Source organism: Leopardus geoffroyi, chromosome C1 (assembly GCF_018350155.1).
Source record: "Leopardus geoffroyi isolate Oge1 chromosome C1, O.geoffroyi_Oge1_pat1.0, whole genome shotgun sequence".
NCBI lineage: Eukaryota > Metazoa > Chordata > Mammalia > Carnivora > Felidae > Leopardus > Leopardus geoffroyi.
This window is the reverse complement of record NC_059328.1, coordinates 165,988,632-166,013,684: the sequence shown is the minus strand read 5'-3', so window position 1 is coordinate 166,013,684 and position 25,053 is coordinate 165,988,632. Positions and strand designations below refer to the sequence as shown.

At 42.4% G+C, this 25,053-nt stretch overlaps 1 protein-coding gene across 2 annotated transcripts in view; it reads left to right on the top strand.

Moving 5' to 3' along the window:
- Nucleotides 1–24,416, top strand: part of PDE11A (phosphodiesterase 11A) — a 405,024-nt gene extending 380,608 nt beyond the window's left edge. For both annotated transcript variants that reach the window (XM_045480319.1, XM_045480318.1), the window contains exon 20: nt 23,721–24,416. In XM_045480319.1, the coding sequence (XP_045336275.1) occupies nt 23,721–23,876 (156 nt within the window). In that variant the 3' untranslated portion in view covers nt 23,877–24,416. The remainder of the gene's footprint in view (nt 1–23,720) is intronic.
- Nucleotides 24,417–25,053: the final 637 nt, after the last annotated feature.

Here is a 25,053-nt window from a genome sequence, read left to right as displayed (position 1 = left end):
GGCCAGATTTGGTTCTTAATAGGTAAAGGAGAATTCTGGAATTTAGAAACCCCCTTTCTCACCATATGAAGCTGGCATTCAGGGTTATTCTCTCTCAATGCTGAATGATGACAACTTGCTGTTTCTAACGGGATCCACCATTTGCCTGCAGGAGGGAAGCCTACTGAGTTGATGGGCGGGGAACCATAGGCGTGACGATTCAAGCAGAACAAATATACATTGGTTTAATATGTTCAAAATATTGTCCTTGTCACATACACCATTCCCAAATCTGAGTGCTGATAGTAAAACCTGTTTACTTCAACATTTTCCATGTACTATTAGTCAGATATGAATGGAAGAGAAATGTAAACATTTGAAAGTGTCAGTTTTATGTAGTTTCTAAGCCCCTTCACTATGGCCTGTCCTCCAAACTTTTGGCAAAGTGAACTTCCTTTTTAAAAAAAATTGGATCATGGGGGCGCCTGGGTGGCTCAGCCGGTTAAGCATCTGGCTCCTGATCTCAGCTCAGATCACGATCTCACAGATTGTGAGTCTGAGCCGCACAATGGGCTCTGCGCTAACTGCACGGAGACTGCTTGGGATTCTCTCTCTCCCTCTCTCTGCGCCTCCCCTGCTCACTTTCACACACACTCTCTCTCAAAATAAATAAAATAGATTTTATTATTTTTTTAATTTTTTATAACATTTATTCATTTTTGAGAGTGAGAGAGAGAGAGAGCGAGAATGAGCAGGGGAGGGGCAGAGAGAGAGGGAGACACAGAATCCAAAGCAGGCTCCGGGCTCTGAGTTGTCAGCACACGGCCCAACATGGGGCTCAAACCCACAGACCGCAAGATCCTGACCTGAGCTGAAGTCAGATGCTTAACCCACTGAGCCACCCAGGTGCCCCTAAAATAAATTTTAAAATAAATAAATATTGGACCATGGCACCCCTGCTTATAAACCTCAGGTACTACCAGCATCTATAAGAACCCTTCCGGATTTCTCACTTTGGTATTTCAGGGCCACCTTCGCTGAGGCCCCCTGCCTCTTGGCTTCATCTGCTATCACCCTACCCTCTTCCTCACGCAGGCTCCCTTTGCCCCAAAGCACAGGACTCACAGCCCTTTCGTCTCTCTTCCCTTGCCTTTGGCCACCCTTCTGCTCCTTTCTGCCTGGAAAACCTAACCCTCCCCCACCTGGACATTTCTGCGGAGCTCTGTCTTCTCATAATCACACGTAACACTCGTATTGTGATTGGCTGGCTGGCTGGCTCCCTCCCCCCGTTACACGAGTTTCTTGGGACACCCTATTCCTGGTACCCAGCGCAGTGCCTAGCACAGAGTTTACCAGAACTGTTCGGTAAACGTTTGCGGAACAAGTGAATGAAGAAACCGAGTGAATGATGAGCGCAGCACCACAGAATCAATTATAAGCAGTGGAATGTGTGAAGGAGAGTTACAACGTCATGTTACATTATCATCCATAAATATATAAAACCTTTCATCCGAGTGTGCACCGTTCTATCCCTGCCCATAACCTGAAGTATATGGCCTATGATATCTTTTTAGAAAGTCGTTAGTTCTCATCATGGTTGAATTGGCCCTTAATTCTAATATAAAAAGGCTAGTTTATAGCCATGAATTTTTCAGGGCTTCGACTTTTTCAACTAGGAAATACATGAAAATTTCTCTTACCCTGCATTGGCAGAAAATATAGTCCTCTAGTTATTTTATTTTTTTTTTAATGTTTATTTTGAGAGAGCGCGCACGCATGAGTCGGGGGAAGAGTCAAAGAGAGAAGAGAGAGAGGAAAGAGACAGAGAATCCCAAGCAGGCTCTGTGTTGACAGCACAGATCGATGTGGAGCTCAATCCCACAAACCATGAGATCATGACCTGAGCTGAAACCAAGAGTTCGATGTTTAATCAACTGAGCCACCCAGATGCCCCTAGTTATTTTAATATTCACCCTTAATAGAGCTAGCACATGTACATGGATTTCAAGAACTTATAGTGTACTTTAATGTGATTTCATGAAATTATAATAAAACATGGTAACTTTATTATGATTAAAATGTAATCTTTCTTTGACTTAGAAGAGTTTTTAGATCCTACATCTCCAAACAGTTACCACTACAAGCATCACATCATCATGTGCTGAACAGCAGAGAGGGCTTACTGGTAGAAGAGCATTCAAGTTCATGTCACTGCTTGCATTGAGCATGACAGGTGTCAGGTAAACTCAAAACTGCCATCATGAATCCATATTAAAATGCTGGAATCTGGCAAAAAAAAAAAAATAGATAATATATTACCTAGTAAGGCTTTTGAAGGTAGAATTTAAGATAAGATCTACTTCTCCTTATCTGGCTGGCCAGCATAAATAACTCTTTTTAAAAGTATTTCTGTTCTGGAATCGTGAAGCTGAAAATGACTTAGCCACAAGTCCACACAAGGCCTGGAATGCTGTCTTACCTTGCTTCTCAGCTTCTCTACAAAACATATTTTAAAAGCTGATTTACCTCCTTTTCATGGCTCTTTCTTCTTTGAATCTCTTCAGAAAAAGAGGAAGAAAGAGAGGGAGAGAGGGAAGGAGGAAGAGAGAGAGAGAGAGAGAAAGAAAATTGCATTCTTCTACCAGGAGATGAATCAAGGCCTCTTTTAAAGATTGTTTTTTGCACTGTAAGTGCCTCTCCGAAATTTCTGCAATTTAATGTGCATTTGGAAGGTCAGCATTGCCTGAGCTCCTGGGAAGTGAGGCATGAGATAAACATAAAGCATTCTTATTATGCTATTGCCAAACAGAATCTTCTGTACTACTCTAAATGTTTCCTAAGAGAATTCAAGGAGGACTATCTGGATGCTCAGTCATCACCACTCCTATATTTAATTATCTGAGCTGCAGCCGTAAAAATATTAAGTCACTCAGAGCACATTGCCGTATCTAGCAAGCAGATGGTCTATGGCAATGTGACCAGAGAGGGCCAGGCTCTCAACCTCATGTACCAACCAATATGGCGTCCCAACAGTTGACTCTGTTAGCCACGATCTAAAATGAAGTTAAAGACTTCTACCAGACTGAGCACTTGGAAAAGAAGTTCAGTATTAGAGTCCTGACAGACATGGATGGGGGTATCCTTATGCACATTTTTTTCAGAAGACAGACATTTATTGGATACTGACTGTGTTTACAAGGTGCTTTTACATACACAGTTGAATTTGATCCTAACTGTGAAAGAAGAAAAAACTTCATTCTGGATCCTATAATATCTAATGGTCTAGGTTAACATGTGAGGAAAGTGAAAACTAGAGAAGCTAATGGACTTAATCCGAGTGAAGCAGTTTTTTACAGGGTAGAGCCAGAAATTTGAGTCCAAGTCCTCTCTGCCTTCATCTATGGCTTTTTCTCACTGCACTGCTCTGAGGAGGTTAAAGGCAATTCCATTCTGCCCAGGAGTGCTCTACCTTTGTAAACTTCCCATTTACGAAATAAAACCCTGAATCCTTGATAAGGAAGGATATAGGGTCAGAGTAGAGATTCCAGGGAGAACGATTCCTAGAAGACCAAATGGGCTAATGGATTCTGTTTCACTGGTTACTACAGAAAACTCTCTCAGAAGTATGTTATGTCAAGCTGTCCTTGATCTGACACTTTCACTGGCAAAGTGGGTTGACATTGCCAATAAAATGTGGCAGACTGGCCTCATGAGTTTATCTCCTCATCCTTCAGAGAATTCTATTAATATAATAATAGAGGAACTTTTTTAAAGATATAAACATTCTTGGGTAATGAGAAGAGGGTGAAAAATTTTTGAGGAACATGATAGAAAAAACCCTAGATTTCCTTGAACAGACTGTTCATGTAAGTAGGTATGTTAAGGACTCTGCTAGTGAAGACTCGGGAGGAAATAAGGAACACAGGAGAGAAAACATATTGCCTTACAGAATACTTGAATCGTCAAGAGCAGATTGTTAGTAGAAATAAGGACGTCACACTCTCTTCTTCCTGTGATGCCCCTTTACACTATTATCCACACATAAACACAAATTTACCCAGAGATACTAGAGTATTGTGATGTGGTCACTTAACGTGAGGTTCATTCCAACCGTAATTTTCATGCCATCCTTTGAAACAGCAGCCTAGAATTCCAATCAATTGACTTGTCATAATTTATTCAGTCATTACCTAATTTTTTTCTTTTTGCTAAAAGGGATAATTCTGAAATGAGCACCTTTGTTCAATATTTTATTGACTTATTTGATACTACTAAGTGGGATTAGAAATAATGAAGTTGTACTTCTTAAAAAAAAAATTCCCAAGGACAACAGAATGTGAGAGGAAATAAGATCTCTTCAAATATCGAAAGCTGGAAAGGCAGTAACATCCCAGAATGTCTGCAGACAGAAGTGAGCTGATCTGTCTTTCAGAAGAAGCTCCTGAGAGGCTCAGGACTCAAAGGGGCCAAGTAAAGTCAAGAGAAGATACATTAGTTTCCTAGTGTTGTCTAACAGGGGCGTCCAACAACAGTAAATCTCACAGTTCTGAAAGTGAGAAGTCCGAAATCAAGGTGTGGCAGGGTTGATTCCTTCTGGAGGCTCTGAGAGAAAATCTGTTCCATGCCTCTCTCCTAGCTTCTGGTGGTTGCCAGAAATCCTTGGCATTCCTTAGCTTCTGAATGCATCAGTCCAGTTTCTGCCTCTGTCTTCACGTGACATTCTCCTGTGTCTCCATGTCCCTGTGTCTTCACATGACCTTCTGAAAGGACACCAGCCATTGGATTTAGAGCTCATCCAATCCAATATAACTTCATCTTAACTTGATTCCATCTGTGAAGACTTTATTTCCAAAAAAGGTCACATCTCCAGGTACCAGAGTGTCTTTTAGGGGGATACAATCTGATCCACAGCAGTGAGGTTGAGGCATGAGCCTAGAAATAAGCAGAAAGGTTAGAAGTTGGCAAATGGAGTCTCAGGAACCTCTCACTACCTTCACAGCCAGGTAAACCACCCATGCAACCGCTGTCAAGTCAGGAGGCCAGAGAGCTCTTCCCACAGAGCCCTCATTTGGAGAATTCGTGGCTCAAATTAAAAGCCTATTGAATGACTGGCTGGACCCCATCCCCTGTACCCAGGACACCAGCGGCCAGACCTGTCCAGAAGCAGCAAAGTAGGATTCCTTTTTAGGGAAACGGTGGCCTCAGAGAAAAGATCCTCATGTACTTGCACCTGGGATGCTCTCAGTGAAAGAGTCAACTCCCCCCATACGATGCCCTTCAAATGAAGCCCACCAGTCAGCAACAGCCTCTCCTGCCTCTCCTCCCCACTGGGCACAATGCTGTGGATGGTCTCAGTGCCTTGCTCTGAAGTATGCAAACAGGTAAGGGCCACAGTACGTTTCAGGAAAGCCTCCACTGTGATGGAATGGAAGCAAATCAAGAAACACGAAGGCAAAAAGGAATTCAGAATAAACCGTAAATCCAAAAAAAAAAAAAAGCCAACTTCAAAAAACCCTAATATCTCAATAAGACAAGAAATATGTTCTAAAACGAAACCAAATGCGGGTTATTATTTTCCAGTTGCCACATCATGATTTTTCTCCCTCCTCTGGACCCTCTACTAAGAAGGGTTCTCCTAACTGTCCCCACTGCCAGCTGCCACCACTCAGACCTTGTCAGGCTCAGCAGCCGCTCTCCCACTTCACCCCCTCGGTCCGATGTTCCAAATAAACACTGGAGTTACCTTCCTAAAGCAGCTTTGGCTGTGGGTCCTTCAGACTCTCCCTCCCCATCACTGGAGGAAAAACTCTAAGCTGGTACCTTTGACCTCCCTGTGCTCACCTCTCACTCCTTCCTCCCTACCCTGTGCTCTGGATGTAACTGGCCACCAGCCATTTCCCAAAGTGCTTCTCCACTGACGTTACACATGCGCGCGCGCACGTGCATGCACGCTCGCACCCTGTGCCTTTGCTCGCACAGCTATCACTGCCACATGTACCTTTCCGTCTTCTCCCCCAGAAAACCCTACTGTTACTTTAGGAAGCTGCTCGGATGACAGGCTCCCGGTAAACCCCTCTTTACTCCCAGGAGGTAGATACCGCAGCTTCGGAGGACCCTTTGCATTTTCCTTTATTGGCACATTAGACTTACTTGCGTTCATTGTCTCTGTTACTCAGCAGTCGTGCCCAGCGCATGTTCAGTGCCACCCACCTCCGCTCTGGTGCAAGCTGTTACTCAGCTGCTTGGAGCCCCCACGGGACGGCCTGAGCAACACATCCAGGGTACGGGGAAATGGGAAAGAGTGGGTTTCGCTAGGAAGATCTTGCGTTCCCTCCGCATCTGGTGCTTTCGGCGTGCCCTGAAATAACCCGCCATTCCGGAGTTGCCCTGTGGCGGGTGTTAGCATTTCTGTCTTTATTTCACGCCTGAGAAACTAGGGAGGTTATACTTGCTGTTCGCAATCGCCCCAGTGAATTAGGGGGAGTTTCAGCGTATGAGCGGCTGCCTCCTACAAGCAAAGGGAGGGATAAACTATAGAACCATAAAATAATGGAAAAGGAAGAGTAATTCTCCACGTCCTTGACTTAATACGTCGTCTGTAATCTTAGTGCTACAGATGCCCTGACCAGCCAAAAACTAAACAGGAAAGGAGAAAGAGCCACAGAGACCTACAGAGAAGTAAGAGACAGAGGGAAACAGAAATGAGACCTAAGACGAGGCAGGAGATGCTGAGTGTTTTTATAACCATCCTCTTTCAAATCTGCCCTCTACACTCATAAAACCTAAAGCTTGCTATCCTCAGACTTCTTTTTATGGTGATCTCCACAGGTTTGTAGGTTTGACTGAGAGTAACTCCACTCTCTACTTGTTAAACGTCTTTGGCCTTGCAAAGTAACTCTCTTCTTGGAGCAAAGGGAATTGGTGATAGTTAACATCACCCTTTCCAAGAGTCCGAACCAAAGGAGCTGAGGCATGTGGAAATGCTTTGGGAAGAGTAAACATCAAACGTTAAAGCACTCCATACATTGTTACTGCCATTAATATCACCTCTAAGCTTCAGTGGCCTGTGTTGTAAATTTGGATGATAACAGCCAAACTGCCTAGCTCACTAACAACATTCTTGAGCACTTACTGTGTGCCAGGCACCAGACTTTCCCAGCATCACCTGATTTAATCCTCTTAGCGATATCAAGCCAGATACTACTATTGTCCTCTTTTCAGATGTGAAAGCTGAGGCTGGAGAAAAGACACAGATATTAAGTGACAGAGCTTAGATTCTTTCTGCTTCCAAATCTGGGTTCCCGCTCGCTGCCCCTGAGGAGTGTGTGTGCGAGCCTTAACATTACACAAACCTCACGTCCTTAGTGGGTCCACCTTACCTACACAGAAAGGAGATGCTGTTGTGATCCGAAGACACTTGACTAGAAGTGAGCTTGCAGATCATCTACAGGTCGGGAAGGTGAAACCCTGAAAGGTCCCTTGTGACCCAACTTAACAGTGGCAAAGCTGGTTTAGACTTTTCCCTTCGGTTATGGTTTGTCCAATACACCTTGCCATCTACGGGGAAAACTGGAAACATATGATCTCAAAGTTCTCAAAGCTATCCTGAAGGGACAAGAGTTGAAAAGGAAGTCCACCTGAGTAGTGATGCAGATTGCAAACAAGCAGAAAGCAGATCAAACCAGGGAGTTTGTTTGGAAGGACAGCATGGTGAAGCAAGATGCCTGGGAGAACGGGGGAAATGGAATGAAAAGTCAGCAAACAAGGTAGAAAAGACAGCCCTGAGAGGGCCTGAGAAACTGAACAGAAAATCTGAAGGAAGATAAATGGATAATTTAACAGCCATTCAGTTTTTAAGAAAGACAAAGAACAAGCTACATTGCATCAGAAAAGGCCTAGAAATGATGATGGATGGGGCCCTTCAAATGAGTGGCGAACACAACAGAATCACAGTTGCCTGGACAATTCCCAGCTGAGGGCAAATTTGAGCAACTAAATAAGGATATGAGACTGATACGGATTGAAGAGTTTTTCAAAATCTATTTAATGGCCTGGCAGGGGACATTGATCGCTTCTCAGAGGAAATGTTTGGGATCAATGAGGTAGTCGGCCCTTATCTGTGATGTGGACTGGTGAGTGGGGTGGGGGAGGGGTTATCACACTGTCGAATAATAGACACATGACACTAGGGTGACGTATAATTAAGGTACTGAAATAATTTCTGAAGTGTGGTGGTGAAACACTGAATTATTTTGATCTTCATGTAAGCATTTCTCTTCTTTATCTTTGTACTTATAGGCCTTCTTTCACCATTAACCATCAGGTGGATGACCTGTTATTTAATAATTCTAACACATGATCAAAGGTTGCTGCTCCCTTTACCGGTTCATGATAAAATTTTTGAATAAAATATTTTACTGCCAAAGAGTTTATACACATCCAGTGAACAGAATTCAAAAGGCACAGACGTATTAGAGAAAAGTGATCCTTCCTCAGACTTCTGTCTCCCAGTCACCTCCCTCAGGGCCACCACCTTTAACCAACTTTCCCATATATGCATCTAAAGACAATCTGTAGGAAAGCATAAGTACAGTGGGCTTTACACTGTTTTTATATGTAATGCTCATACACCGTGCTTTCTAATACAGTATGTATGCACACACACTCTGCTCATATATATGTATATACATGTGTGTGTACATGTGTATATATGCATGTGTACATATATGTGAGCGTAAGTATGTCTTGCTCCGTATCTCGTTTTTCACACTTAATATATTTTTGAGATTTTCCTTTTCGGTGCCCATACAGCAGCTGCCTCCATCTTTTTGATGGTCACAGAGTATTAGGTTTTAAAGATGGAGAATAAAATATTTGGCCAATAATTACTTAATTATTTAAGGACACTGATGTCATTCCTAATAGTTTCTAATAGTTCATTGTGCAATAAATATCCTTGTGAATGCAACATCTTCACACTTTAGTTGTAGGATATGTACTCAGAAGTAGAATTACTGGCCATTTGGTATACAGGCATTTGAAATTTTGATAGATGCTGCCAACTTTTCCTCTGGAGAGTGTGAACAAACCAATTTATATTCCCACCACCAATATGTGAGATGCCTCTCTCTCCACACCCTTACCAATACACTGTGTTTTCAAACTTCTGGAATTTTGCCAATTTGATACTGTAAATCCTATCTCATTGTAGTTTTTATTTGCATTTTCCATCTCATAAATGAGTCTCATCATATCTTTAGTATAGACTTACTTACTTAGGAGCCATTTGTATTTTTTTCTGTAATCTCTTCATATTTTTCTGTTTTCTTGTAAGCTGATGGTCATTTCTTTTTCATTTGTAAGGGTTCACTATGTATTAGAGAAATATACCTTTATCTGTAGCCAAAGTGGCAAATATTTTTCCAGGTTGTCATTTACCTTTTCACTTTATTTATGTGATAAAGAAATACATTGATTTTGTGCAGCCAAATTCATGAATCTTTTCTTTTATGGCTTCTGGATTTTATGTCTTATGTAGCATTATTTTCTCATTGTAAAATGAGAAAATTTAAAAACTTTTCTCAGGCCGTCCTTTAGTATTTTATGTATGTTTTATGTGTGTCTGTGTGTGTGTGTGTATATATATATATATATATATATATATATATATATATATATATACATATTTGTGTGTGTGTGTGTCTATATATATATATTTGTATCTCTGATTCATCTGGTTGTATTTTATTTTGTTGGATGTAAAGTTTGAGCTCAGGATCCAACTTTAGGTTTTCAGATGGCTCCCCAGTTTTCCCATCAGCTTTGACTAGTCTTTTTCCTTAGGATTTAAAAGGTCACCTACGGGTACCTGGGTGGCTCAGTCAGCTAAGCCTCTGACTTTGGCTTAGGTCATGATCTCACTGCCTGTGAGTTCGAGTCCCACATCGGGTTCTCTGCTCTCAGCCTGGAGCCTGCTTCAGTTCCTGTCTCCCTCTCTCTCTGCCCCTCCCCAGCTCGTGCTTTCTCTTTGTCTCAAAGATAAATAAAAACATCAATAAAAATAATAATAAAAGGTCACCTCTATCATATACTAAATTCCTTTGAATTTAATTCTATTCTTAGTCTTTCCATTCTGTTCTATCAATCTGTCACCTAGTCATACTACTTTAATTAAATGTTTTAATGATAAGCCGAGTGTCACCTTCAGCATTAATCTTTCAGTATTTTCTAAGCATTTTTATTTATCTTTCCATAGAAGCTTCAGAATTTAGTTCAAAAACAAATTTAGTTTGTCTTTTTATTTGGGATGCTTATTTAATTTTATTTATTTTTAATTTATTTTTAATGTTTATTTATTTTGAGAGAGAGAGAGAGAACAAGCAGGGGAAGGGCAGAGAGAGAGGGAGACACAGAATCTGAAGCAGGCTCTAGGCTCTGAGCTGTCAGCACAGAGCCCGATGCGGGGCTCGAACTCACGAGCTATGAGATCATGACCTGAGCCAAATCGGACGTGTTAATCAACTGAGCCACCCAGATGCCCCTGGGATGCTTATTTAATTTTAAATGCTCAATGTTTGAAAGGTAGATTACTGTAAAACTCACTAACATTGAAAAGATAAAAAATTGTTGCTCATTAGAAAGTTTCTATTTATAAAATTCTAATGTTCCCATCCTTAAACTGTACCTTAATAATGTAATAAAAAATATTCAGGGTTTTGGTCCTGCCATCCCCACACATACAGACTTTTTCCATATGTTAGCTTTTTGGAAATTTAGCAATGTAATTAAAGAAGAGCCACAATAACATACCCTCAACCAGGCCTTTAAGTGGACAGATTGGCCTCTTTCTTTGGACAAGGAGAAGGCCAGCTAGTGAAACACCATCCTCCTCCTACACTCAGTGGTGTGTGTAAAATACACCTTTTTTACTCCTTTTCTTGTCTTCCTATTCTTTTTCTCCAAAAATCTCACTTTCTTTATTATCTTATAAAATTAAGAAAAAGAAGATTCTCTTACTATATGGAGAGAGACCACCAAAGTAATAGAGGATTTTTGTTCCAAAGATCTTGCATTTCTCATGGATGCTGTGGATTCGGTCCTTTGTAGATCTAGGACACTGGGGTGCACAGGCTTTGAGAGCTCCTCCCTGTCTCAAACCTGAGTTTATGTGGTACTGGGCATGAGAACCACCTTTAAAGCCTCACAAGAAATGTTCCATATTCATCTGCATGATGCTCACTAAGCAGTTCATCAGTACTGATAATTAGTGTTTTGACTCTTTTAAGACTCCTAAATATAAGCTAAAAAATAGAAGAGCAAATGTTACTAGAGTATTCTAGAATCCATTCTTGAAGGCCCCATAGTACCTTTCTCAGAACACCATTCACACCAAGGGCATGGAATTACAATTCTGTATTTGTACAACCCTCTCCCACACAGGCACCCCATCCATTATGTTTGGAGAACTCTAGGACTCAAGGTACATGAGAAGCCTACACAAAATGTGTAGTAAACAAATGCTTGTAGCTCAAGAAACTAAAAATGTTTAAATGATCTTTCTTACACATTGAACTTAGCAAAAAAAAATTAATAGACTTTATATATTTCTGTAAAATCTCGGGTGGCATGGTTTTACCAGAAAACATTCTGGTGCCTGGAGAGGTGGATTGTTACCATGTGGCTGTGTTTTAGTTACACGTTCCAACCACCTCTTATATGAAGCCCCATTCATCAAAGGCTGTGGCTTCTGGGTCAGCAGCTGTTCCTTCCAAGTCAGATGTTGCCTACACAGTGAACATGATTGATTAGCTACCAATGTGCTCTGAAAACTCAACCAACAGGATAACCTAGGACAGTATCCTAGAGGGGCTCATTATAACAGAAGAGACGGGTTCTCCTTGCTCCCATTTACGCAAGCTGTCTTTGAGCCTGCCTGTTATTTACTACTTAAAACCCTTGTTTTATTTTCCCAGGGCAGGGCAGAGTAGATGAGTCACAGATAAAAGATTCACTGTCTACACTTAATGTTTGGGAGGTGGTGTTTCTTCATTCCCCAGTGAAGCTGTCTCCCTCCTGTGGATTGGTCCTGAGACAGTGTCCCGAACACCAGAACAAGAGTCACTCCACTCTCTGACACTGCAGTTAGGTGAAAGAAACACTTGTCAATACCAGCGTCGCAGTGAGGTCGCTCGTGGAAGATACCGTGGACTTTGTCCTCGGGCAGGCCACCACTGACATCCCAGCTCTGCTGTATTTTCACCATGTACCCTTTGGCTCCTTTAATTTAATTTCCCCAGTCAAAGGTTCCTCATCTGTCAAAACAGGATCCACAACACCAATCTCACAGTGCTGTTGTGACATTTAATCAGCCCACGTATGGGGAAGTCCTCGTGTGGAGCCTGGAGCATGGGACACATTCAGTACCCAGGGGTTTGTTCATTTTGGCAAGATGGTCTTACTGTCTGTCCCAGCAGGCAGATGGACAGCACACAGAATAGATTCAGCCCGCAGACATGTTTCATTCAGTTGAACACTGTTTTTAAAACTATAAAACATTGGGGTGCCTGGGTGGCTCAGTCGGTTAAGCATCTGACTTCGGCTCAGGTCATGATCTTGTGGTTCGTGGGTTCAAGCCCTGTGTTGGGCTCTGTGCTGACAGCTCAGGGCCTGGAGCCTGCTTTTGGTTCTGTGTCTCCCTCTCTCTCTGCCCCCCCCCCCCATCTTGCACTCTGTCTGTCTCTCTCTCACAAAAATAAACAAACATAAAAAAATTTTTTTAAAAACTGTAAAACATCCCATTTGCCATTGGCCTCACCCTCCAACTGTCTCGTGAAGCCCATTTCTCTCATTAACGGTCCTGGCCTGGCCCAGTAGATGTTATAATGGAAATAACAATGCTGTTAGTCCAAGGAGACTAAAATTCCTGCCTCATTAATTCAGAATGTTAATGTCATTTGTAAATACAATTTTCCACAAAGGAATCCCTTGAGCATATAAGTAAAATAAGCAAAACAAGTAACCTGAGAGGTCAGGAAGGAAATGACAGAAAAGGGAAGAAAACAGAGAGAGAAAATTGCATCACGCATTTTTGCATTGTCATTTTCACAGGTACCTGCCTCGCACCTTGGAAAGAAAAGGATCTCTAAGTTATTACTAGTACTGTAATTAGCTCTCAGGATATTAGACGTCAATGCTACAAACATCAGTGTTATCACTTGGCCAGACTGTGCCCTTTGGATTCTGATTACAGATCTGAATCATTCTTACATTGGATTCTAATGAGCTCGCATGCCCTCATACTAAGCATTACCTCTGTGGGTCTATCATCTTTACTGCTATTCGGGTAACTGTCTCACATTATTTAGGTTTTAAGATCTCAAATATCACTAAAAATTTTTCAGAAAGATCTGACAATATTTTTTGGCATTTGCAAAATTTGGACACAGCCAGTCTGTTAGTGCTGAATAATAACAGATCTACAGAGTAGGTATCACATATATAGAAAAAGTTTTTCCAAATGGAAAAAACATCTCACCCAACATGACAAACATGGAGTAATATTGAACTTCCATTAAGGAGGGAGTAACAGCTAGTTGCTGTTTGTCCTTTCTGTCAGAGCTTACCTGGTCCACAGGGAAAATGCAGGCTGTCTGGATGCCGCCTCCCAATTCCTTTGAGTATTCCTTCCTTGGAAGCTGAAATTCCATAGGCCTGCTGACTTTGCCACCAGAGAGAGTTGGCATCTACTGTTAGCATTTTCTGAGTCCCCATAACGTGGCAGGCTAAGAATAACCAACCTTTTAAAGAGTCTCTTTGGCAGACTCTGGGCGTTCAAAGAGAATGGAGATGACTGCTAGCTTGATCTCTGGCCCTCATTAATTTGGGTAAAGAGTACTGCCCAGTGAGTGTCAGCAGCAACTTTGTGTGCTGAGGAAGCTGAGACTTCCTTATGCCAGCCACCAGTTCAAAGTCTGATGGGGGTTTCAATCTCAGGTTATTTCTGGGGGCAGAAGTCATAAGGCTAGAGCCCTTTGAAGACCATTGCATTCTAGCCTGGAAGAACCCAGTAGGACACAGTGCCTGGCATAGGTATGTGTATAACATATGTACATGGTTATTATTAACTTTCTGACTTGAGCAAATTACACACTAAAGATTTATTTTAAAGCTGGTATCATTTTTTTTTAATGTTTATTTATTTTTGAGAGAAAGAGAGAGACAGAGCATGAGAGGGTGGGGGGAGCCAGAGAGAGAGGGAGGCACAGAATCTGAAACAGGCTCCAGGCTCTGAGCTGTCAGCACAGAGCCCGATGCGGGGCTCGAACTCACAAACCGTGAGATCATGACCTGAGCCGAAGTCAGTTGATTAACCGACTGAGCCACCCAGGCGCCCCTAAAGCTGGTATCTTTAATGTGAAGGTTTAAAAACATTTATTCAAAGTAGTCCTGGCTTGCTTCTGTGTTCACCATCATTGTTTGATTATTTGTTTTTCAAAGCAAGTTTTAAAAACTGCTGGAAGCCTCCTTTGGCAGTTAATACATTATCTTAAGCAATTTAATGCAAATTAATTTTTACACAACCTTGAGTTTCAGAGGCCATTGAACTGGGGAGGGAAGGAGTGGGGTTTAGAAGGAATCTGTTTGCTGCCTCCCATCTGGACCCCACAGCCAGCTCCATCTGCTCTCACATGTAGTAACTAACATTTCGGCGACTCCCCTGCCAAACATACCATGCGGAATTCGGCTTATGATTTTCTACTCAGGAAAACGTTAAAATGCATAGAAAGATGTGAACTGCAGGTTTTCTAGAAAACTTGATGGGCTTATTTTGGCATTTCAAAACTCTGCTTTCGTAGCATAACCCAAGCTTTTCCTTGGGTTTTATGAGGTTTTTTTTTTTTTTTTTTTTTTCTCTCTCTCTCTTCTGTTTTGTTCCTAGATTTTATTCTCTTCTAATACCATAATTCTCTTTTCAGGTAGGGTCCTTCCAGCACAGTCAAATCAAATGGAAGCCACTGAAAGGCTCAGGGTAGAGAGTGATGAGCTGGGATCTGTGGCTACAATGTGGGCAGTTAATTGAACAGGAGGAAGGGGAGGGCAGGCAGCCAGGTTAGAGCCGTTGAGAAGATGATGGTGATCTAAACCAGGGTTGTAGACATGGCAAGAGACTGACACACAATGACACTTTGGGCACAGGGTTGACAGGACTCGGTGACCATTTGGATGTGGGGGGAAGAGGGAGATGTCATGGATGACCCATAGATTTCCGTCTTGAGCAGTTAGGTGGAGGTGACGATGCTCAGCTCTCTGACACAGTAAACCGAACAGCAAAGGAATGTTTGGAGGAAGGCGATGAGTTCAGTTCTGGACAAAGAGTTCACTGCCTGTGACCCTTGCAACATGATAGAAGAGTAGGAGGCTGGCAAAGCCAAACACGATTCTTAGCCAACTGCCTCAGTGCAGCCCGACATGTAAAATTCAGGAATGTGTCAGGTTAAATCATGAATAATCTTAACCTTTGGGGGCCCAGAAAGGTAGCGGCTGAACAACTGAAGAGTGTGGATTTGCTCCCACAATTGGCCACTTCTTTCCGAAGTTACATACCTTAAGGAGAAGCCTCCTTTGTTCCTCCTGAGACGCTCTTTGCACGTGTGACCATCCAGGCACATGAATTCAAGGGAATCTCGGGGCCTGCCACCACTTGCGTGCTCTCTTGCCCTTCCTGTTGAGAAGGTCTGAGCATGATGACACCAACTGGTCATATCACCAGTGGTTTTCCATTTCAAAACACCAACCCCAAATGGGCTTTTGGACATTTTCACTCAGAAAGTAAATAATCATGGTAGTAAAGTGATCATATCTTCATGACAGGGATATCACCTCAGATAGTCAAGATGGGCTCCAAGTCTAATTTTATATTTTATCAAAAATTGATATTAAAGAAATCCTTTAAATTCATTGTTTTCTACCATGTATTGTACTCCTTAGTTTCCGAATATTTCTCTTGGGTAAGGTGGAGATGGGGGAAGGCAGAAAATACTAACTCTTAGTGCCAGCACTCTGAATATATACAATTCGACCACAGGACGTGAAAACATCTCTCTTTGGCCTTTCAAAAAAATAAATGAAGAGTCAGCTCAGGTAACTCCCTCAAAGTTTTGAAAAGGTACTAATGACATAGTTGGACATTTTCAAATTCAAAGACAAATGTGGTTTTAATTTGCTGGTGTTCCTTTATGCTCCCCGCCCCCTTCCAGCAACAGAGTATAGGAGTAGTGACCTGTTCTAAGAATGTGGCTTTCTCTTTGTTTATTCCCTTGTCCCCCATGTGCCCCACCTATCCAGCAGTTGGGTTCTAAGAAGGGATTGTGGTCAAGAATAAGCACACACTGGGCCAGATGATAGCAGACATGGATCATGATGGCTGAGGGAAAACAGGGCCAGAATCTGACTCCCAGCAGCTTGGCAAGCTGATAAAAACACGGTCCCAGGAATAATGGTAATAAGAGAAAATACTATATTCTTTCCCAAGAGGGTCATTCTGGGTTTGTTTTTACAGCAGGATTCTGTAGCAGGTCAGAATGTCCTGACCCTGCTCTCAGCCACTGGCCGCTCTCCTAGACTCACCCCTTCTTCCTGCCACTGCTCTGTGGGCAGAGAGGGAAGACTCTTGTTCCCTGGAGTCACTGTGGTAGGAACTAGAGTTACAAAGATAAAAGGCCTTATTTCCACTCTCCATGGGAGGTCATGGGAGAGTACTCAAAACAGCTATTTAAAACCAGTGATAAGGGACTTCCACTGCTGGCCATGATAGAGTGACAGGGGGGAAACCATGGAGCAGATTAAGTTCTACAGACAGTGGAAACAGGCAGCATGCAGCACAATATGGAGATTCCTGAGAGAGGAGAACGAATGGAGTGAGCCCTACGATGATCTTAGCTTACTCCTTACTACTGGAGACAGCTTCCAGGTGACAACACAGGGAGAGAATCCCAGCCAGGGCCCAGTGGGCTCACGGAGTTGAGGAGGCAGAGCCAGGGGCCTGTGGAGCCCCAGGGGCTGGAGTTCCCAGGGAAGAGGACAAGAGAAGAGATAGTTACACGAGAGAGAGTTCCAGAGATCTGCAGAGCACCCCTATGAGTCTTCAGCGCTGTTCACTACATGCATGCGGGGAAACTGCTGAGGCTGAGGAAAGAACAGCAAAAGGGAGCAAGTGGAATAATCCTCAGAGCTCCCACAGGCTGGGGAATCGTCCATGCTCCCCCAGGCAGAATATTAAAGAAAAACGTTGAAATATATGAGGTACTGGGTCCGGTTCTCAGAAGGTTATTGTCTCAGTAGTGGACCCAAATTAACCCGACTAAAGGCTGCTCTGGACCTACCTAGCAAAGCTTAAAAGCAAACCTCAGAGGACCAAATAATTTCCAAGTAACCTAACTGCATTCCAGAACAAAACTGAAAAATATTTAAAGAAATGCAAACATCAATAAATAGATAAGCAAATAAAAATCCATCACCCAACAACATAAAATTCACCATGCCTAATATCCAATCAAGATTACCAGGCATGCAAAGAAGCAAGAAAACTTGGCCTGTAATAATGAGAAAAACCAATCCATACAGACTCAGAAATGATACAGATCATAGAATTGATAGAGAAGGACATTAAGACACTTATTATGTTTTATATGTTCAAAGGGTAGAGGAAAGACCAAGCATGATAATCACAGTCATGGAAGATATAAAAAATGCCCAACTCAAACTTCTAGAAATGAAAACTACAGTTTTTCAGAGGAAAACTACAAGAAATGGGATTCACAGCAGATTAAGTTCTGCAGAAGAAACACTCAGTGTCATAACAATAGAAAATTAGAATTTGGTCCCTCTCCTCTCTATACTCCAGGTACTAATTTCTACATAGTACCCTTGTGCTCACTCAAGCATCATAATAATGCTCCACAAAATTTTGATTTCACTCTGTCTCTGAAAGAAACATCTGAAATGATAGGAAAATCAACTTAATTATACACATACACACATATACATTATACATATGTATAAAGTATCATATGTATACATATATACATATGCATATGTATATATTTTTTATATGTGCTTACATATACATAAAATGTTTCGCTTTTAATGTTTATTTATTTTGAGAGAGAGAGAGAGTGCCTGTGTACACATTGGGAAGGGGCAGAGAGAGAAAGAGAGAGAGAGAATCCCAAGCAGGCTCCACACTGTTGGCACAGAGCGCAACGTGGGGCTCAAACTCAGAGAGTGCAAGATCTTGACCTGAGCCGAAATCAAGAGTTGGATGCAACTGACCCACTCAGGCAACCGCATAAAACGTTTCTTTTCCTTTTTTTTTTTCTTTTTCTTTTTTGTTCAAGTTAGTTAACATACAGTGTAGTCTTAGCTTCAGGAGTAGAACCCAGTGATTCATCTCTTATATATGACACCCAGTGCTCATCCCGAAAAGTGTCCTCCTTAATGCCCATCACCCATTTAACCCATCCCACCACCCACCTCTCCTCCAGCAACTCTCAGTTTGTTCTCTGTATTTAAGAATCTCTTATGTTTTGCCTCCCTCTCTGTTTGTAACTTATTCTTCCCTTCCCCTATGTTCATCTGTTGAGTTTCTCAAATTTGACATGAGTATTGTCTTTCTCTGCCTGACTTATTTCCCATAGCATAATACCCTCCAGTACCATCCACATTATTACAAATGGCAAGATTTCATTCTTTTTCATCACAGAGTAGTATTCCTGTGTGTGTGTGTGTGTGTGTGTGTGTGTGTGTGTAGGTGTGTGTGTATCACATCTTCTTAACCCATTCATCAGTTGATGGATATTTGGGCTCTTTCCACAATTTGGCTATTGTTGATAGTGCTGCTACAAACATTGGGGTCTGTATGCCCCTTCAAGTCAGCATTCAAATCAGCATTGTTATATCCTTTGGATAAATTCCTAGTAATGTAATTGCTGGGTCATAGGATAGTTCTATTTTTAATTTTTTGAGGAACCTCCATACAGTTTTCCAGAGTGGCTGCACCAGCTTGCATTCCCACCAACACTGCAAAAAGGTTCCCCTTTCTCCACATCCTCGCCAACATCTGTTGTGGCCTGAGTTGTTAATGTTAGCCATTCTGACAGGTGTGAGGTGGTATCTCATTGTGGGTTTGATTTGTATTTCCCTGATGATGAGTGATGTTGAGCATCTTTTCATGTGTCTGTTTGCCATCTGGATATTTTCTTTAAAAAATGTCATGTCTTCTGCCCATTTCTTCACTGGATTATTTGTTTTTTTGGGTGTTGAGTTTGATAAGTTCTTTATAGATTTTGGATACTAACCCTTTATCTGATATGCCGTTTGCAAATATCTTCTTCCATTCTGTCGGTTGCCTTTTAGTTTTGTTGATTGTGTCCTTTGCTGTGCAGAAGCTTTTTATCTTGATGAGGTCCCAATAGTTCAGTTTTGCTTTTGTTTCCCTTGCCTCCGGAGACATGTCAAGTAAGAAGTTGCTGCAGCTGAGGTCAAAAGTTGCTGCCTGTTTTCTCCTGTAGGATTTTGATGGTTTCCTGTCTCACATTTACATCTTTCATCCATCTTTAATTTCTTTTTGTGTATGGTGTAAGAAAGTGGTCCAGTTTCATTCTTCTGCATGTTGCTGTCCAATTCTCCCAGCACCATTTGCTAAAGTGACTGTCTTTTTTTCCATTGGATACTCTTTCCTGCTTTGTCGAAGATAAGTCGGCCATATATTTATGGGTCCATTTCTGGGTTCTCTATTCTATTCCATTGATCTATGTGCCTGTTTTTGTGCCAATACCATACTGTCTTGATGATTACAGCTTTGTAGTACAGGCTAAAGTCTGGGATTGTGATGCCTCCAGCTTTGGTTTTCTTTTTCTTTTTTAATGTTTATTTTTGAGAGAGAAAGACAGAGCGTGAGTGGGGGAGGAGCTGAGAGAGAGGGAGACACAGAATCTGAAGCAGTCTCCAGGCTCTGAGCTGTCAGCACAGAACCCAACATGGGGCTCAAACTCATGGAGTGCGCGAGATCATGACCTAAGCCAAAGTCGGACGCTTAACCAGCTGAGCTACCCAGATGCCCCATTGGTTTTCTTTTTCAACATTACTTTGGTTACCCAGGGGCTTTTGTGGTTTCATATAAATTTTAGGATTGTTTATTCTAGCTCTGAGAAGAATGCTGGTGTTACTTTGATAGTGTTTGCATTGAATGTGTAGATTGCTTTGGGTATTATCAACATTTTGACAATATTTGTTCTTCCAATCCATGAGCATGGAATGTTTTCCCATTTCTTTGTGGCTTCTTCAATTTCTTTCATAAGCTCTCTATAGTTTTCAGCATACAGATCTTTTATGTCTTTGGTTAGGTTTATTCCTAGGTATTTTATGGGTTTGGGTGCAATTATAAATAGGATTGATCCCTTGCTTTCTTTTTCTGCTGACTCATTATCAGTGTATAGAAATACACCCAATGCCTGTATATTGATTTTATATCCTGTGACTTTGCTGAATTCGTTTATCAGCTCGAGTGGTTTTTTGGTGGAGTCTGTTGGGTTTTCCATGTAGAGTATCATGTCATCTGCGAGGAGTGAAAGTTTGACTACTTCTTTGCCAATTTGGATGCCTTTCATTTCATTTGCTTGTCTGCTGAGGCTAAGACTTCCAACACTATGTAGACAACTGTGGTGAGAGTGGACATCCCTGTCGTGTTCTTGACCTTAGGGGAAAATTCTTCATTTTTCCCCATTGAGGATGATACTAGCTGTGGGCCTTTCATATATGGCTTCCACATAAAATGGTTCTTGAAGGATACACTAAGTTTGGTTGTCTCTAGGGAAAGAAACTAAATGTCTGGGGGCAGGGGATGAAGGGATATTTTACACTGTACCTTTTGTACCCTTTGTATCCATTGGACTATGTGAACATATCGCTTACTCAAAACATAAATAAAATGTGGAATAAACCCTACATGCTGGGCACCCTACATGAGTGTGAATGGAATCATGAAGAAAGTGGGGTCCCTCAGCCACTTAGGTAACTAGATGCCCAGGGCTGTCCCAGAGCAGGCAAGTAAGTACCCAAGGTGTCTGTGGTGGGCCAGGCAGAGTGGACGTGAGTTTGGGAGCCCCCGTGATAGCCATATAGTTGCCCCAAGGATAATAAGCAGCACATCCCAAGTTGGGTTTTTAGGTCAGTCTCAACGCTGACCTACACTTGGAGCAGCACATGAGTCATCAGTCCTACCCTGCTCAAGTACATTCTGGCTTCAAGGACCATTAGGTAGAAGTTACAGGGATATAGATTTCACTTCAACATAAGAACAACATTCCAAAATCAGAACAACCTGGGAGGTAGTTAGTTCACTGCCTGTGGGCATGTTTAAACATTGCAATGGTCACACTGCAGGGATGCCACAGGAGAGATTCAGCATCCGCGGCTGACGGCACCATGTACATCTACATAACTAACGTACATAACCTTTCTAGTTGCTCTGCATGTATATGGAGACTGAGCAGACAGGTGATAAGTGTCCCCTTTCTCTTTTGCTAAGTGATGAGGAAGTCAAACGAGACAGATGTTAGCATTTGCACAGAACTCATCAGGTGTCACTTGCTGATGAGAAGTTTGTAGGAATATCCATATCTTTCTAAATAGTGGGAGCAATTATCTTACTGATGGCACAGGATGGGATTTTTGCTACTTTTGCCTAGACCCAGCACCTGCCAGAGGAAAATGATATTCTAGTATAGCAATTCTGTGTTTAATTAAAGAGAATATGAAATAAAGGGAAGGAAGAATTCTGAGAAATATGTACCTCCCCAAAAGTTTGGAGTTTTTTGTTTTGTTTTGTTTTGTTTTGTTTTGTTTTGTTTTTATTCACCACAAAGGAAGCAAGAGGGAGAACAAAGAGCTAGATAAAGGAAAGAAATGTCTGTTTGGGGCTAAGCCAAATAAACTTAAATGGTTTAAGGAATAAATTGGTGGAGTAATTCGAATCATGGGCAGGTGCTATGAATGTAATTTAGTAAATGCTCGGGAACCTGCCAAGGAAGAGAAAAATGTGTTGTTTTTGAGATCATTTCCCAGCAGCTTCATAAAAGAAAACTGATTACAGGAATTTAATAAGTAAAACAGAGCCAGAAATATAGTAATCAAATGAGTTTTTAATTACATTTCAGGCAGAAAAAAATTCCAATTTGTGCTCCTGGGATTAAAAAAAAATAAGTTCTAGAGAAAAGCTTTTGTAGCAGGAAAATAATATAAACACTAATTTCCATAGGAATTATAGTAGTCAGTTTAATTAAAAGGCTCGATCAGAGTGACGAGGAGCCAGTGCCAAACTATACTAAATAAAACCATGGCATTCGTTGCTACCCTACACTATCATCCAAATAAAAACACTGTGCAATGAATAGAAAACAGTCACCTGCACTTTTCTCAATAAAGAGGATTTTGATCACTACCTGAATTTTATTTTCATATATGAAATATTTTCATATTTCACTAATACAGCTGATTTGAAATTAAATGTTGGTTGGTGAGATAAATGTCACTCTTGAGGAATATGCTCTAAGAGACATCAGTGTGAAGGGTCACCACTTCGGCCAGGTTGGAGGGCTCACAGCTCAGTAGCGTCCCTGGTCACCTCTAGTGACGCCCTCAACTCGAAGGGCTGTTCTTTGTTGGGAGGCTTTGCTATCAACCACCCCCTAACCACAGGCCCTGCTTGGAGAAGGTTGTGCAGGAGGTGTGCTGACATTGCAGTGGATTTGTTCCCCTTGGGATGAATGCGCCACACCTGCAAGTGTCTACAGGGACCAAGGGTATGATCTGTGGCCACAGAACACAGACCCAAGGCACAAAGTGGGAGCATTCCCTTTCCATGGGCTAATACCGGCACAACTCCATGACCCTTGCTTTATTCATTGCTCTGTTCCACGACAGCGGTTGGAAAATTATACTATTAGGGAGTAGGGAACTCTTTTTCAAAGACAACAAAAGTAAAAAAGAAAACATTTAGGAGAGTCTCCTGCAAATAAGCCCCTGGATCCTTGGCCTCTGGCCTCTGCCTGTGTGTCCCCTTCCATCCCCTCACTGCAGCCCAACCCCTCTCTTCCCCACTCCTTTTTCTCTTGTCTCGCGTCCATCTTCATACGTGTTCACATGCCAGTCTGTTCATTTAGCACAGCTCCCAGATCCTTAGCTTGAAAAATGAGCACCTTCTCTTCTCTTGGGATGTTATCTGGCCTTTCTTATTCAGATGAGTCCACCCAGAACCCTCCCCTCCTCCGTGGTGGAGCCAATGGTAGGTGTATCTTAGTAAAGCTTTAAGTTCATGGTCTGTTGAGATCTGGAGTGTCCAGAGCAGGCAACAATATACATAAGTAGGCATGTGTGAGCCGAGTATTTTGTGTCCTGTCTTGTCTGGATATAGATTTAGAACAGGATCATAATCTAATGGGCTAGCACCCTGGGAGTAGTACACAGCCACCCTTATTTTTTTCATTTTCTGCACAGGCTCTATTAATGCAGCACGATGGTGTTACATGCATGTTTACTTCTTGCCAATAGCTCGGGTTTACCAAAATAATCATCACATTTCATTTCTTGCAGCCAGTGTCCGTTCTCCTCACAAGGGAAAGCTAGAAAACCATGTCAGTGACTCGGGTTCCTCTCTCCTCCACCTTTTTTTTGTTTTATTTCAGGCGTTGGTGAAGGTCAACGTGAAACTGAAGCCCATGCTGGACTCGGTGGCAGCGAACAGAAGTAAGTGGGAAGAGCTGCACCAGAAAAGGCTGCTGGTGCCGGCCGCCTCACCCTCCTCTGCCAGCCTCGTGGCCGCTGGGGAAGACAGAAACTAACCCTCCAGCTTAGCTGCCGCTGCAAAATGACTGCATCCTGAAGGGCCAGCTTCGGGCCAGCCCACGTCATCCTTTTGTTCCTTTAAGCTCTGGCAGAGTCTCTTGGTTTGCACCGGGAAGCACGCCTGGGCTTCCACCTTTAAGTGTGGTCCGCGGAGGAGAGTGCGACGGGAAGGACAGAGGAGGTGGGGAGGGAGCCCGGCCCGGGGCGCTCAGCTTCCCCTGACGAGCACACGAGCACACGTGGGAGAGGTGCTGGGCAGAGGACCCCGCACCAGAGGACAGCCGGCCCTGCTCATGCCGAGCCCAGTGGCCGACGGAGCCCAGAGCAGGGAACGCGCCATTAGCGCTGCTTCACTTTGTATCCAGCTCTTCTATTTGTTACAAGCCAAGCAATGCCTGCCTTTGCATCCTCTCCTGAGTGCCCTTTTGTGCCACACTGTTCCAAGAAGCCCAGTTTGTATCCTGTAGAGGTATTTTATTTTTATCCTAAAGCTTCTTAATGATGGATTAGAGCCTTTAGAATTGCCTACCTAAAAAATAAACCATAGGGGCGCCTGGGTGGCGCAGTCGGTTAAGCGTCCGACTTCAGCCAGGTCACGATCTCGCGGTCCGTGAGTTCGAGCCCCGCGTCGGGCTCTGGGCTGATGGCTCAGAGCCTGGAGCCTGTTTCCGATTCTGTGTCCCCCTCTCTCTCTGCCCCTCCCCCGTTCATACTCTGTCTCTCTCTGTCCCAAAAATAAATAAACGTTGAAAAAAAAAAAATTTAAAATAAATAAATAAATAAATAAATAAACCATAGCATCCTTACCAATACTGGTCAGTCCTAGTTTTCCCCTAAAAAGGCCCATAGTAGGAAGGTAACAAATGCGTTTGTTTGTGTGACTGGTATTTATACAAGATTCATAACACTGCATTGGGATTGTGGCCCCCTTTTCCACTTTTTTAAAATTCACCCTTTGTTGTAGACCAAGTCTTCTCCCAGAAGGAATGGATTAATAGGCTTTAATTAAAGGAGGGATGAAAGGAAGTCCACAGCTGGATTCACCACAAGTGACCCATGAACACTTAGGAACTATTTCCAACCGCGAAGACATTTTACAGGCCACAGCAGAGCCGCGGAGAATAATCACAGACTACCTTGAGTTCTCTTAGGGATTGGTTTTTATACACCATT